We start from the raw sequence: 15,280 nt of genomic DNA, 5'->3' as shown, positions 1-15,280 counted from the left end.
TATATATTATGTACATATGTATTCTTTTATAATGAAGGAAAGTATTTCTTGTATTTTGCTTTTCTTTTTTAAAGAGAATAGAAAGACGTTTATTGATAAGGTAGCCATTTTTCTTTTGGCTTGATATATGACATTCTACCCAGTTATATGAGGCCAGCTACAGCTCATGCAAGCACAGTACCAGGTTGCCCAGAGATCTGAGTTCAGATTTGATTTTTGCCAGTTAAGTTGAAAAGAGATCTCTTCTAGAATTACTAAGGCCAAATTGATCTCAAAACTCACAGGACCCAAGGTGGAACTACATATATATCCATCAAGAGATTGTGGGCAGATGTGAGCAAAGACATGGCTAAACTGAGCTGCAATTACGAGCACTTAGACACTAAGTAAAACGGTGCCCAATTTTTAGATGTTTGTATTTCCTTAAATTATACTTTCAAATGGGTATACTTCTTAAGCAAAGTAAAACTTCAACAAGGAGTTTTAAGAAACACTCGGTTCTCTGAAATGCATCCCTTTGATGGAGAATGCTCAAACTTCAGTGTGTGGGAGGATTACATGAGGCTCTAGTTTAAAATGCGCATTCTGGTGCCTCATCCCTGGAAGTCCTGATCCTATAGGTCTGTGGTTAGGCCCAGAATCTGCATCGTAATAACAATGTAGAGGATTCTAAGAAACAATGCACGGTCATTCAGGGAGCAAAGTACAACTGTAAAATTGAATTTATGATTATTCTATGATATACATTCTTAATTTCTTGTATTTTCTGAAAAAGTTATCTTTGGGGCAGATAAGCAATATCCCTTAAAAAGTTTTATTTTCCCACATAATTACAAAGTTGGAGATAAGTCATTCCAGATGATATATATATATATATTTTTTTTGTCTTTTTGTGACCGGCCACACCGTGCTCAGCCAGTGAGCGGACTGGCCATCCTTATATAGGATCCGAACCCGCGGCAGGAGCACTGCTGTGCTCCCAGCATCGCACTCTCCCGAGTGCGCCATGGGGTCGGCCCCAGATGATTTTTTTAATAGATCATGGAAAGAATTTATTTTTCATATTGTTTGCTAAGTTGTCTCGTAAAATGTTAAACATATATCATTTGTGATTTCCTGTGATTTGGATCAAGATATTAAATAGAAACAGACATTTATTCTTCACTCCTACATATATTGGTTGGTACATTTAATTTGTATTTATATGATTAGTTCCTTCAGCATTATAGAGATAAAGATAATCATACAATTATATTCTTTCCTCATCTTTCAAACTTAAGAATTATATGTCAAAAACTAAACAATAAATTATAATAATGTTGGAAAGTTACAGTAAAATTAAATATTTGTCTATGTTGCATGTGTTTTGTATTGTATTTCCCTTTATAAAATTATTATAAAATATGTGATTTATGGAGAAGTTAATATACCTACCTATATGAAAGTTTGAATTTGCATTTCTGTGGCTTTTATTCTTGGTCTTACCCAAACAAGATCTTTTAAGCTACATATAGTGAAAGTTAGAATAGGAAAAAAATAGTTGTAGCTCTTGGTTTTGAAAGGAACATTTTAATTAGGAGAAAGAGTTCACAGGCCCTTGGTTCGAATATTCATGAGCATTTATACAATGAACAGGTAATTATTCATGATATGAGATTATTACATATTAGTTATTGGCTTCCCTTCTAAACAACTGCCAGCTAGGATGTATAGGGAAATAATTTATTTGAAATTGGATTACATTTCTCTTGAATTTTGGTAGAAAATTTGTAGGTCTCCTGTTCTCTTATTAATGCTGTGACTTGGTCTGGACTTATGAGACAAAGACTTTATAATCAAGTGATATGTTTTTGATGGGAAATAACTATACTCAAAGAAATGTTTTATCAAGAATTAGCATAGCCTATGAAAGAGAAACTTCTTTTTTTAATCATTCATGGATCTAGAAAGCAAGATTGTTAGTTCTTAGAGTAGGGTTTTATCTCTCCATGCTTAACAGTTATTGCAGGAGAGCTTGGTTAAATCATGGGGAAAGATGAATGGCCACTGGTTTCTAATTTCGCAGCATTCTTTACGATTGGAATGGAGCAGTGAGGAAACAGCTGACGAGTCAACCTTTCCTTTTCTATCTTCTGCAGTCATCTCAACTCGAACTCCACCTCCACCCTCACCGTTGCCATTTCCAACACAAGCTATCCTTCCTCCAGCCCCATCGAGCTACTTTTCTCATCCAACAATCAGATATCCTCCTCACCTGAATCCTCAGGATACTCTGAAGAACTATGTACCTTCTTATGATCCATCCAGTCCACAAACCAGCCAGGTAAAAATAAGAGAGAAAATAAGATTAAAGCCTGAGGGAGCTGGGACAGGTCTAACTCTAAGACATGAAGGTTAAGTCAGACAGTATGTCTGGCAGAACATCAAGCCTTGAAATCCATCTTCAGGAAGTTTCTTGGTGACTCAATAAGTTTTTATTTAAAGGTGGCTGAATGACAGGTAGGAAGCATGTTGCCCCAAAGGGGTACATTTGTGAAGATGTTTTTGGTTTAATGTTTTTGGATTTTCATTGACTGAAGGGAAGTTTATGCAGAAAGTGCATTGACAAAAAAACTCTGAGCTGGAATTCACACCTCTGAAATACCTGGTTTGACACAGAGACAAAGTGCTTATTTCAGGCAGGAACAAGGTATGTGCTAAAATAAACACACCCAAAAGAACTTAAAGTTGTATTTATAGGCCAGCTATTAGGTATTAAAATAAGCCTGGGTAATGTAAACATTTTCAGTGTTTGATGACTACTTGAATATTCTTTGCAGAGACATGACTTACATTTAATAATGAGTGACATTACCAGAAACGTCTTTTTTTTTTTTTAAACATCGTGCAATGGTTTTAGGGATTCATTGTATAAGTGTAGTGACTCATGTGCAGTTCTCACTCCCTAGACATGTGGTTTCTTCTATGGAGAGTTCCCTTCAGAGGGATTTGGTATATGAGGGTTTTCCAAGTACATAGTTTTTGTGAAAAAACTGGGTCTATCAATAATTGTGATATCCAAAATCCGTAATGTAATTATAATTTTATGGTCTGGTATTTAGCTTTGCTGTTTTACCTCCAAGACTGCTTTCCACTCCTCATTATACCTTCTGATGCTTTAGGGAATTTTCACAAACTTTCTATCATTACTGCTGTTAAGTTACTAAAATGCTAGTAAATAGTATGTGCATATCAATTAACAAAGAAAGGTTAGAGAAACCCTTTGGTTTTAATTTGTTAAAATGAAGCAAAATGGTCCTTTTTGAATGTTTTATTTTTAGTAACAACATACCCAGCACACTTTAGGTTACTTAAAAAGTTACCCTTACTTATAACTCTGTATATTAAGCTAAGTATTGAATTTTGAATTTGAAAATAAACTTACTATTTGTATGTTAGAAAAAATATTTAAATGGTGTAGCACTTTTAATGACTGTAATACTAACAACAACTTAAAAGAGTGAGACCTTAGTGTATCAGTTTAGAAATAAAATTTGCTGTCATAGCATGGATTCAAAAGTCTCAGTTCCATAGAGCTTTTAGCTAGACTCAGCTGGGAGCAGTGCACACAAGGTCTGATTTTAATTTGTGTAGAATTTCCATGAATAACAAAGTCTAATTAAGACATCCATTAAAAGTCCTTAACATTAATTCAGTGTGGAAAATCTTAGAGTTCCATTGGATTTTTTTTTTTTTTAACTGATGTCTTAATTAGGCACTGTTAGGGGAAAAATTATGCAAATTAAAATCAGGCCCTTAGTGTTACGCATTTCTTTAATTATTCAGTGCTCATTTTACGTATATTTCAATATTAGGTGATAATCTTCCTATATTGCTCTCAGTTCTTCTTCACACTTTCAAGGTTTAGATCCAGCTTCTAAGAGAACCATCTTATTATTCTCATCTCAATTAAAACAAAAAACCAAAACAAAACAAAAAACTCTCTCCAGATTTTGTGTAATAGGAGCAATGTACTAATACTAAATAGGATAATCCTTTCTTAATGCTGTTTAACCTCATCTTCAGCTAAAACATCTCTCTTTTTCATATCTAGTGTATGAAAGTTCTTCTGTTAACAGCCCTAAAAAATCGAAGCTTTATAGTGTAGTTTCATCTGTTGAAACTAGTAGAAAAATGAAGTAGAAAACTTTCCCATTCTTCTGACCCTGACTTTCAGAAAAAGTTGTCTGCATGGGCTTGGGACATCATTCTTTGTCACTTTTATTATTTCTAAGTGAGAGAAATGTCTGTCGGTTCATGTTGACTCAATTACAGTAGACAAAGTTAGAAGAATGGACAGGGTAATATATTCAGTGGCAGCATTTCCTTGAAATTATTGTCATATTGTTTCTGTTCTGGGTAGATACTATCAAACTGTTTTGGTTAACACTGTATACAGAAACACTTTTACCACTGAATGTACCACTAGTGATAAAATGAGACCTTCCTTCTCTTTGAGAAAGATATGTAAAGAAGTCACTTGCAATGTTTAAATAACCAGAAGTTGACCGTCTGCTCTAGAAACAAACTTTTCCTTTGAAAGGAAAAATCGGTCATTATTGTAAACTGAAGAATTGGGTTTTTTTAGGAACATTATATATGTTTTGATCTTTAACTCTAACTCAAAACCAATTAATATGCATTTCAAAATAGAACTCTTGGTATTCAGCTTTTTAGCTCTAGAAATGGAAAAAAATAAGTACTCATTCACCATTCACCTATAGTCAACTGTACTTTCCCAGTGTTCTCCAGCACGGCACTGATTTTGATTGTCAAGTTAAGCAATGGAGATGCCTTTTCCTCCCCACAGCAATTTGGAGATTAATTGCATTACTGCTGCACCAATTATAGTGAGACAGTCATGCTATTCAATGGAATATTTTGAATAAAATTAGTTTAAAGATATAACTCTCCCATAGGTTTCCGTAGAGGAAAGCTCTGGTCAATTTTCCTGACATAAAGTTAAATACTTAAAATTACCCATGATAAATAGTCAGGATATTCAAGAAGTTCATTTTCTTTATAACATAAATAATGCAGCCTCTGAGGAAACTAACCAAAGATTTAGTTCATGTCTCTAAGCCACAATATTTAAGTGTTATTAGCTGTTCATCTTTTTCTCTAAAGAAATGTCTACTTGTAATTTATGTGCAGGTATTTAGATCAACATTCTGCCTCATTGTTTTCTTTACTTTTAATAATTCAGATGATAAAGACTATATATTTGTAGAGAATAACCTCCTAGCAAGTTGTTAGGAACACCATACAATGGAGAATTCCAATATGAGTATAATCAAAAATAGCATTCTCTGTCTAGAAAAATATATTCCAGTATTTCTTCAAACAGCATACCCTTAGGATTTTGTCTCCTACCACAGAGACTATTTTTTGCACCCAGGGGCTAAAACTCAGATAATATCTTTTATGTCATTGCCCAAGGGATTTTCTCAGTTAATTCCCACAAATGTCAACAATAAATGTTTTGTGTAGCTCTCCATATACAACAATGGAAGAGTAACTCAAATAACACTGTGCATTTGATTGTCCTCTGGTTTGCTTCAGAACATTTTAATTTACTTTGGAAATCTTTTATCTGTAGGTGTAAGGTCAGACCTAGTTCAGCACTTTATATCATTGTATGGATCTGAAATTTCAGATGCTTTCAGTGTCATTCTATCTGCTTGTTTTAGTAAATCTCCGAAAGTGAAGTGGGGATCTTAGACTCTAAATTGCCTGATGTGCACATCTGAGCACACTTGGGTGGGACAGGGAGCTAGTTTTTGTATGCAGGAGGGTGGGCCTTGATGGTAAATGATGGAAATGATAGAGTTTGACACGCTTGATCTCCTAGATGTTCTTGTGCCCCTTGATTCAGGGACATCATCACTGAGGTGAGAATTGTGTTCTGAAAGGTGGACCGAATCCCTGTAGAAAATGAAGAGCAGAGAATAAGGAAGCACTGCGTTCTAATTCTAGCTCACTCAGTCAGGAAATGCATTTCAGCCTTGGCGAAACGTTTAGGTCTCCACTTGAGTTTTCTGGCCTACTAAGTGAAAGGATTGTGTCTACCTGGCTCTCAGGGGTGTTGTAAAGACAGTTAATCTATTCGAAGTACTCTGAACCTGAAAACCTTTTAAATGCTGCTGCTTCTTATCACTACTAACCATTGACTGGCCTCCCACTCAGACTTGAGAGGGCCTGTGCGGCAGTTTGCACAGTGTGCAGGGTCCGCGTGGCCGCGGGTGCTGAGTGGAGCTGTTGGACAAGATGACTACCTTTTGGATCGTTTCACCCCGCATTCTGTTTTTGTTTTGTAGCCTAACAGCAGTGGTCAAGTAGTAGGGAAAGTGCCTGGCCATTTCACTCCTGTCTTGGCACCCTCTCCCCATCCCAGTGCAGTGCGACCTGTGACCTTGACCATGACAGATACTAAACCCATCACTACATCCACTGAAGGTGAGGCAGCTTCACCTACAGCAACCAGTAAGTATTTCTGTAGGAAATGAGAAATGTCCATCAAAGGTGCCATTGGATATCTGATCCAAGGTGGAAAACACGGCAACTTTTCCAGCTAATCGACCAGATGGAGATTTCTCATTTAAGTGGAGCTAGCAGGCATGTATGTGGCCCTATTACATGCTCTCTCTTATCAAATTTCAGTCAGTGCATCATATTTGAAAAGGGAGAAGCTTGTTTGTTTGAGTAAACAGGTTTAACAAAAATAAGCCATGCCTGCTCGTTCCAGGTATACATGGAAATTGCACTGAATAACATAACTCAGTATACAAGGTTTTTATATCAACGAAAGAGAGATCAGATAATTGTTTCTTATTGTAGTATTCTTATAGAAATCAAGCCCCTTCATGAGGCAAGCTGAATCAGTGCCTCTGTAAGATAATTGTATGTTTACATTACTGTAGGTTATGTCATTGTTAGAAACAGTCACACTATGTTGGGTGCAGGCTAGAACATTTCAAAGCTTAGTATTAGGCACATGTAAACTACCTGCACTTTCATTATCTGCAAATTTTTAAAAATTCTTTTGATTATTTTGCTTATTATGGTATATCAGATACTGTGCTTTTTAGCATGACCACAAGATTTTAAATATTTGCGACTTAACCAGTGAACTTACATAGCCCATAACAGTAAGCCAAATTATTCCTTTGTTTCATATAGAATACTCAGAAGTGTACAAGGAATTAGTTTTCAATCGGTTTCACCCAGACTACCAGCTTTTTAGAACTGGAGCTGGTATGCACAGATTGATAAAGTGGGATGGATAAAGATCAGGTCAGGAGGAATTAACATGCATCACACCAGTTATACATATATTTTAAATTCAAACCATTTATTTTTCTTTCCTAGAGCAAGAAAAATCCTCATGCTCTGGAAATTCCCACATGAAATTCAGAGACAATCAGAGGCACCACTGGCTTTTTCTCAGCCATTGGAAAGATGCTCTTTTTTAATGGCTTCTGAAAGTCTAGGGAGGGACCCTACAAGAAAAACAAACACTACTTTGAGTGTACACTTAATTTGGCATTTCTTTCTCAAAATTCCTGAGCCCCATAAACTAATAAATCTGTAGGCTTGTAACACCTATTAATAATCATCAATGCCTAGTAACCAGTATTTTGGTAGAGAATCATACACTAGTGAACACTTCCCTGAATGCACAGATCAATGAGACCAGTCAGGAAAAACTAAAAATTATTTTGTTCTAAAGTTTTGTTATGTACATTACAGTCACTAAAACACTTTGTACAAATTTTTGAAATGGATGTCTGGGCATCATTGAACAAAAAAAATGTCAGCAATTTAAATAAAAGCACATAGAAAATAAAGATTTTTTTTAAAAAAGTAGTTGAAAGACTGTCGCAGGAGAAATTATCAAAAACAAGTACTAGAAACTTCTGGTGTCTACCCTTATGGCAACATTAATATATAAGATTCAGGGGAGGATCAGACCCAAATGATTACAGCTCACTTATGGGAGTAACTTCAGCCTGTTTGTTAATTAATTGTTTTTATACTCACATACAGGTTGTTCAAAAAGGGATCTGATTTGACTAGTAAAATTACAAAATATTCAAAAGGAATATCTTGGTTGTATAAAGATGGGTGCATCAGTCCATTTTCCACTCCTACATAAAAGAAATATAGTGAGTAGTTTTTCTTTCCTATAAACAAATTTATAGCTCCAGCTCCCCAGGCACCACTGATAATGAGAAACTGGTCATTGAATTGATAAGTTAATAAGGTTAAAGAAAGCACAGAGGCTAAGGAAACCTCTTTCTCATGGTTGAAAATAAAGAGCAGCACAGATGCAGTACTGCCTCTGGAGGGTCAGGCTCTTCACTGGCTGGTTGTCCATGCTGAGTGTTAAATTCCAGAGTCCTGGAGACTGAGTAGGGGCCACTATTTGCTTATGACTGCCCTCGCATGGACCCTTTATTCAGGAGTAATTAAAAGATGAATTGTGAGCATCTTCACTGTTTTTAAAAGTTGACCTAAAAACCAACCTCAAGAATCAATCCTGCAGTCCTTTAAACAAACTTGACAGAATTAATATATTGATTTTTAAATGTCAGCCTACTTGAAATTAGTGTCTGGATTCCTCATTAATCTGATGATTTTAAACCAAACATTGTAGGTTTCTTCAGATTTGTAAATGTAATATATGTTAAAAATTTAGTTCTGCTTATTCTGACATGGGATTGCTTAGTGCTGGGAAGATATGTTAGTTCTTTCCTTGTGGAAAGAAACAAAAATCTTTAGAAGTAAAGAGAACTTTTCTGTGGAAAATTCATTCTGTACCACAACGCACTTATACTAAAAGTACTTGCAGATGACACCATAACAATGTAGGGAGTAGTCACCATATATATTTACTGCCTGGTGACTAGGGTTTTAAAAGATACCATCAATTCCCTTCCTGGACCAATCACAAGAAATTGATATTTTTTGTATGTGCTTGTGGAAAATAAAGAACATTTTTCAAAAACATTTCTATCAGACTTGAGGTCATTTTCATGTTAAATAAAATACTGAGCTAATTCATTCTACGTGGCAATAAAAATAGGCTTCTCCTTCATGCTAGTAATATTAGATTTTCTTTTTTAGTAAGACTTTTAAGTAAGACAGTTTCCATCCGATATCATCAAGCACATCTGCTTAAATCCCATCATTAAAAGCTGTCACTATTTTCTGACAGACTTTCAGTCTGCTCTTACATTTAGAATCATTGCTTGTTCCATTACTAGACAACTTCTGTCTGGTAAAAAGATACATCTAGGAAAAGGACCCTTCTGTTTAGCCAATCCTTGGCACCCCTGCAAGACTGTAACTGGAGCATGTAAGTGTGAGACACCCACACCAAAGTATGGGACATGGTTTACTGGATAGATTTTTTTTAGGGGGTGTAAGTAGTTGATTTAAGGTCAACTGCTGTTTCTTTTCTATCACTTGGTATTCACTCAGAAAATAAGAGAAATGGACACACACTTTTTTTTTTTTTTTTTTTTTTTTTGGTTGCAAATCCCACTTCTCTGGGTTTCTTGTACATGGACAGGGTGTTCATTCTGATAGTTCACAATTTTTATCTTTGTTTTTGTTCTTCCTTAATCAGCCTACACAGCCTCAGGCACATCTCAAGCCAATCGATATGTGGGACTAAGCCCAAGAGACCCATCCTTCCTACATCAGCAACAGGTGGGCAAGTTCACCCAGGTGTGATGGTGTAGCCACGCTTTTGCTTTGGTGCTTCTCTCCATGTCGCCTCTTAGATCTGGACTCAGAACGGGGCTCACGGGGCTTCTGAGACCAAAATCAATCATTTCATTTTCCAAAATTTTTCTCATTTATTCTTTATTTCTCACCTCTCTGAACAGAATTTCTCAAATTGGCTCATGACCTTTTCCATCTCTGTAGTATATTGATAATATGCGTGAATAATAGTGTTTCAGCCTAAGAGTATTTTTCTGTCTTATTGGCTATTGAGTGCTGACTACCCGATACCTTTCAAAGGCAAAAACTGAAAACTGATTTAAAAACCAATGAGAGTAGAAACAGTACATAATTTGTGTTTTGGGGCGATCTCATATTTTCCAGATGTTTTACTCCTCACTTTTGTATTTTAGTCCAAGATGAGTTATGGAGCTAAAACCTCAGGCGACACATCATTCCTATTTTAATAGGTTTAAGTTGGTTTACTGATTTCAGATGTGATAAAACACTTTTTTGGTTCTTTCTTACATCATTTATGTTTCAAGTAGCATTTTAAATTTCACATCTCATTAATACTGTAAATTTAATGCAAATGAAGTGTTTACCCAAACTGTGAAAATATACCCTAGGATTAATGGTGGCTTATAAACAAATTAGCCACAGTCAAAAGCATGGACCATACCATTATAGAAATCCCATGATTCTAGTTACAAGATAATAGAAATAATTCTAAATACCTCAGAATTTAAATATATTTTATGATGCATATGTTTGCTGTTCTCATGTTTTGACAGCAGAGCAGTTTAAAGTTAACAGTATGCAAAGTATTCCATAGGGAAAAATAGGCTATAATAAATAAGAAGGAGCTGGTATTAACCACTTTACTCTTCATTTGTAAGTTATCTGTGCACATATGTGAGTTTTTACACATGTAGTAAGCCTGAGCGGATACTTATGCCCACTTATTTTATTCTAGACCTGTCCACCTCACTTACGCTTATTGTGGCCTACCTTAACTGGGCTTCCTGTGGAGTTCTCAAGTCCTGAGTCCTTCCCAGTTGCAGGCAAAGGTGGCAGGCTGCACATATTAAAGGTCACCACATGCAGAGTTCAGAAAAAATCATAAATATGATAACTTATTCAGGATACTTGACGTTTTGCCAGGTTTTAAAAAAAGCAAAACAAAACAAAGCAAAAGAGTGAGAACTAACTGAAAACATCTGTATACAGTTATGAAAATACCAAATAATAATTAGTGGTTTTGCCGGCCATTGGCTTTTCAACATATTCTCTGGAATGTTGCCTTTTTTCACCTCTAAAATTGCTGTAATATGAAATTGTGATAATTACTATAATATGGTTCTATTTGACAAATGTAAGTGTTCATTGTGTCTTTTTAACATATGTAGGATTTATAGGTTTAGAAACTTGTTCTTTTAAAAATCATTACACATTTTCAGAAACATTTTTGTTACGGGATTTGTTTTATTCTTTATGACACATCTCTAATTTCCAGTTAATTTTTAATTTGTAAAAACATGCCTTCATTATTTAAACCTTTAGCCCCAAACACATTTAGAATATTACATCCAATTCCAAGTATTTGGAAGCAATCTTCCTCTCCCCCTACCCTAACCCATGGCAGCTTTGTCTTACCACTTATGACTAACATTGGAGCCTCATGTAATTATGATCACAGAAGTCCATTACTGTAAGTTACTTCTCCTTTCACATATCCAAAGATAAATCAAGAAAACTTAGCATCATCATGAAAATATGAATCTTAATGTAGACAGAGTTCTGGGCCCATTTTAACTGAAAAAAAAAACCATATATATATGAGTTCTAGTAGAACTACAAACTTTTTTCATCAAAGATATCCAGTTGTTATTTAACTGGACAATATTGAGTGAAAACCACTTGTAATATGAGTATGTTTTGTTCAGTCAAATGTGATTGATACTTATTGAGTACGTGATGTATATTGATCCTTGGAAGAAAAATCTCACATAATTAAAATTTTTGAATACCACGCAGACAGATACTTTGTCCTCTATATAATGAGTTAGTGCTACTTTTTGGTTTGAAGAAGCCCCATATGCCAAATTCATAATGAACTACAATTTTGAGGTGTGCAGAATATAACTGTAATTGCATATTATATTCTTCTTGTCTATTACTAAACTAAGGCTCCAGTTAAAAGCTTATTATTTTTATCTTTTCAAATTTTAAAAGAATCAGAGAGATGAAGGTTTATGTTTACTATCCCAGAACAGAGGGACAGAACTAGTTTAAATGACTTCAGTAGAGTAAAGGTTATTTTTTCCTACAGCAGAAATGAGATTGATTTACTGTGTCCTTTCATTACTTTACAAAGATTTAAAAGAGACCACTCTTTTAGTGGCAGGTTCTAAATGCATTTGGTTTAAAGCACTCAATGATGAATGAAAAGGAAAATCAAGGGGTACATGAAATAAAGGTAATCAATCATTTTATATTAGCTAGGAGAAATTCAAAATTAGAAAGGCAATGGTTTTAGTCCAAGAGAGTTCTTTTAAACATTCCCATAGCCTTTAATATACATGACCCCTTAAGAATAAATATTGTCACCAGGTACTTTCTTCAGTTCATGGCGGACTCTTTATAAAGATTTATCCTTTTGGGTTATGAAAGGTATTGATGTGCATTGTTGAGTGCAGTTTTTTCTTTAGAAAAAAATCTTTAATATAGCCTACATAAATTAGAGTTAACAATAAATTTTAAATTGTTGAATAATTTTGATAATCTTATAAATAATCTTTATGACACTACAGTACAACTTTCAACATAGTCATTTTTAACACACAGGTGTGCTGGCATCCTAAAACTGAGATGGAAAATATTAAAATTAACTCTTTACCTGTAAGAGTAATACATTCATACTGACAAACTGAATACTAGAAGTATTCATTAACGTGTTGTTATTTGTGCTCCTTTTTATAATGGTTATTACTGATTAATATTGGTTGCTAACTGCCTTGAAATCCTAGTTTTTCTGACATTAGAATTTCACCTACCTTGGTAAATATGATATTTAATTTCAACCTAAAAAATAAAATCACATGATCATGAGGAATATTTCAAAAAGATTCATGTAAACCAGTTGATAATTTGCCATTAAAAACAATCCCCTCTAATTACTCATAATAACCAGCTCATGCTGGCTGATCAGGGCTTGACTTTAGAATTTTCTTTTATCTCCTGACACAATCTTGAGTACTGTTAAAGGTCTGTCTTTGGGATTATTGGCTTAGTTAATACATTCACTGTTGGCATGGGGGAGATCCCTAAATCAGAACTTCAACCGGAGCTTCATCCTTCTTTAACTTTTCTATTGGAAGATGGTGTGGTGGCTTGAAGAGCTCATGGGTCCTGCTTTGGCAGACTGAACTCCTTAGTCTCTGCCGAGTAGTGTCTTTTTTTGGTTTGGAACATTTTCAGAAGTGCAGAAGACCTCCAGTCTGACTTCACAGAAGTGTGGTAAAAATGTAGTGTTTCCTTTCCTCCTTCATACTTCATGAACACACTTAGCACATTCATTACGATAGATGAAGGAAACACGTTTCCTAAGTTTTGTGTCTTTGAGAAAATGGAAACTATCTAGCAGGGTGTTGGATGTTGCTTAGAAAATACAGAATTATTTTACAATCTGTTCTAAAAATTTTAGTAATTTTAGTATAAATGGGTAACATGAAGCAATTTACATGAATTAGCACCAATTCCTTATCTGGTAACAAATTTGCTAATTTCAGGCCACCTTTCTTTGGTATCACAGAAAGTTTGATAATACAAGAGAATCTAGTTAATTTGATTATCACCATTATATTTGAGCCTAAGGTCATAATAAAAGCATAACTCTTTAGTATTATACATCAATACACCATATGTTTTTAAAAACCTTATTGCAAATTGGAAATAAAAGCTAAGAAGCTTCTTGTTTAGAAATAAAAGATTACCTTTCAAATGAGCCATAAAAGTGCACTTTAACTTTTGATATACATTTGAGATTTTAGGTGGAATAATTGGGAGGTCACTTTTGCCTTCTCTATGTGAGACAAAGTCAAGTAAGCTCTAGTTTATAAAAAATAAGGCTTATTTTCATACTCTCAGAATTTCAATCTCCTGACTATATGCTACCCATTATTAGATCTAATAAATGAGTGGCCTGATCAATTCAGTTCCTTGCATTACCTCTCACAATTGCATGGATTTCATTGATGCTTGAGCTTCAGCATGTTATATCTCCTGCATGACTATAATGCTATTATTTCCATTTCAATTACTGGGCTAGTTTATATTGAAATATTTTCAACACTTCTTGATATAATTTGAAACTAGAATTTGGAAGTACTTTTCATTACACTGAAAATTTCTGTTGCACAAAATAGCCTTTTTAAGAAATTGCATGTGTAGGATTTTTTTTTTTAATGGTTATTAGTTGAAATTCCTTTATAGTATTGTCCTGGCAAACCACAAACCCAAAGCTTGGTACATTAAAACCGCTGAAAAGGTAGTCATTTATTAGAGGCAAGCAATTGAAAGGACACAAGTAGACTATCAACAAACTTTTCAATAAAGTCAGGAAGCAGGCTATCAACACTTGGGCTGTTCTTATTGTGTCTGTTATCATAATTGACAGCTTGACGTAAAACCCTATCACATGACTTCTGGGTAGGTATGTAAATGGATAAGAGGTCACTTTTCACATATGCTAGCTGGAAAGGAAACACATTTAAAGGAAGTTTCAGTCAAAATAATGGCTATGCAAATGTTTAGCTTTTTGGCTAGTTCTTAAATTTAAAAAAAAAATCCTTCCATTGTCTGTCTTTTATCATTCAGTCATTTTTTGACTTACTTTATTGGTTGTCAAAGGCTAATATACAGATAAGCTATTCTAATTAATAAAAATAAAGTTATGTTGAATGTAAACTTAAATTTCAACAAAAACACAAGGGAAAAATTGTCTTTTTTTCCTGAAAATATTAACTTTAAAAAATCTAACTTGAATCAAGAAGTAGAGGAAATTCTGAAGGTTATGTTTACAGATGAATTAGCCTTAAATATTCTTGGGTGGCATGTGAAGGGTAAGATGGGAAAGGAACAATGACAGGCAAACTGGTGTAGTGGGTGAAAACCAGGCATTAGTAGTGAGGAGTTGTGAGTTTTAGTGTTGATGTGAACAGGGTATGTCTAACCAGGGACATGTCCTTAAACCTTGTTCTCCTGAAGCCTTATCTTGGAAAGAAAAATGAAGAGTTTGAACTACATGATCTCCAGAGTCCCTTGAAACCTTACATTTTACAAGTTAAAGTAGCTTCAAAAAAAACCAAAAAACTTTCACTTTCTAATACTTATGATTTATGGTCAGTAATGTTTATTCAGCTCATGGACTGTGCATACTCATTTAACTTAATTCTACTCTGTTGATTAAATCAAGTAAGTATCAAGAAGCATGGGTTTTAAAAATTGACAT

General features: G+C 34.6%; 1 protein-coding gene across 10 annotated transcripts in view; it reads left to right on the top strand.

The window, feature by feature from the left end:
* The window catches only part of NFIB (nuclear factor I B), a 282,680-nt gene that overhangs the window by 188,590 nt on the left and 78,810 nt on the right, over positions 1–15,280 (top strand). For 5 of the 10 annotated variants that reach the window (XM_063080855.1, XM_063080854.1, XM_063080853.1 and 2 more), the window contains 3 exons: positions 2,139–2,323; positions 6,357–6,522; positions 9,671–9,753. In XM_063080855.1, coding sequence (XP_062936925.1) covers positions 2,139–2,323; positions 6,357–6,522; positions 9,671–9,753 — 434 coding nt within the window. The remainder of the gene's footprint in view (positions 1–2,138; positions 2,324–6,356; positions 6,523–9,670; positions 9,754–15,280) is intronic. The other 5 variants (XM_063080858.1, XM_063080857.1, XM_063080859.1 and 2 more) reach the window with 3 other exon arrangements.

Source organism: Cynocephalus volans, chromosome 16 (assembly GCF_027409185.1).
Source record: "Cynocephalus volans isolate mCynVol1 chromosome 16, mCynVol1.pri, whole genome shotgun sequence".
NCBI lineage: Eukaryota > Metazoa > Chordata > Mammalia > Dermoptera > Cynocephalidae > Cynocephalus > Cynocephalus volans.
The sequence above is the reverse complement of the archived record's forward strand: the minus strand, read 5'-3'. Positions and strand labels throughout refer to the sequence as shown.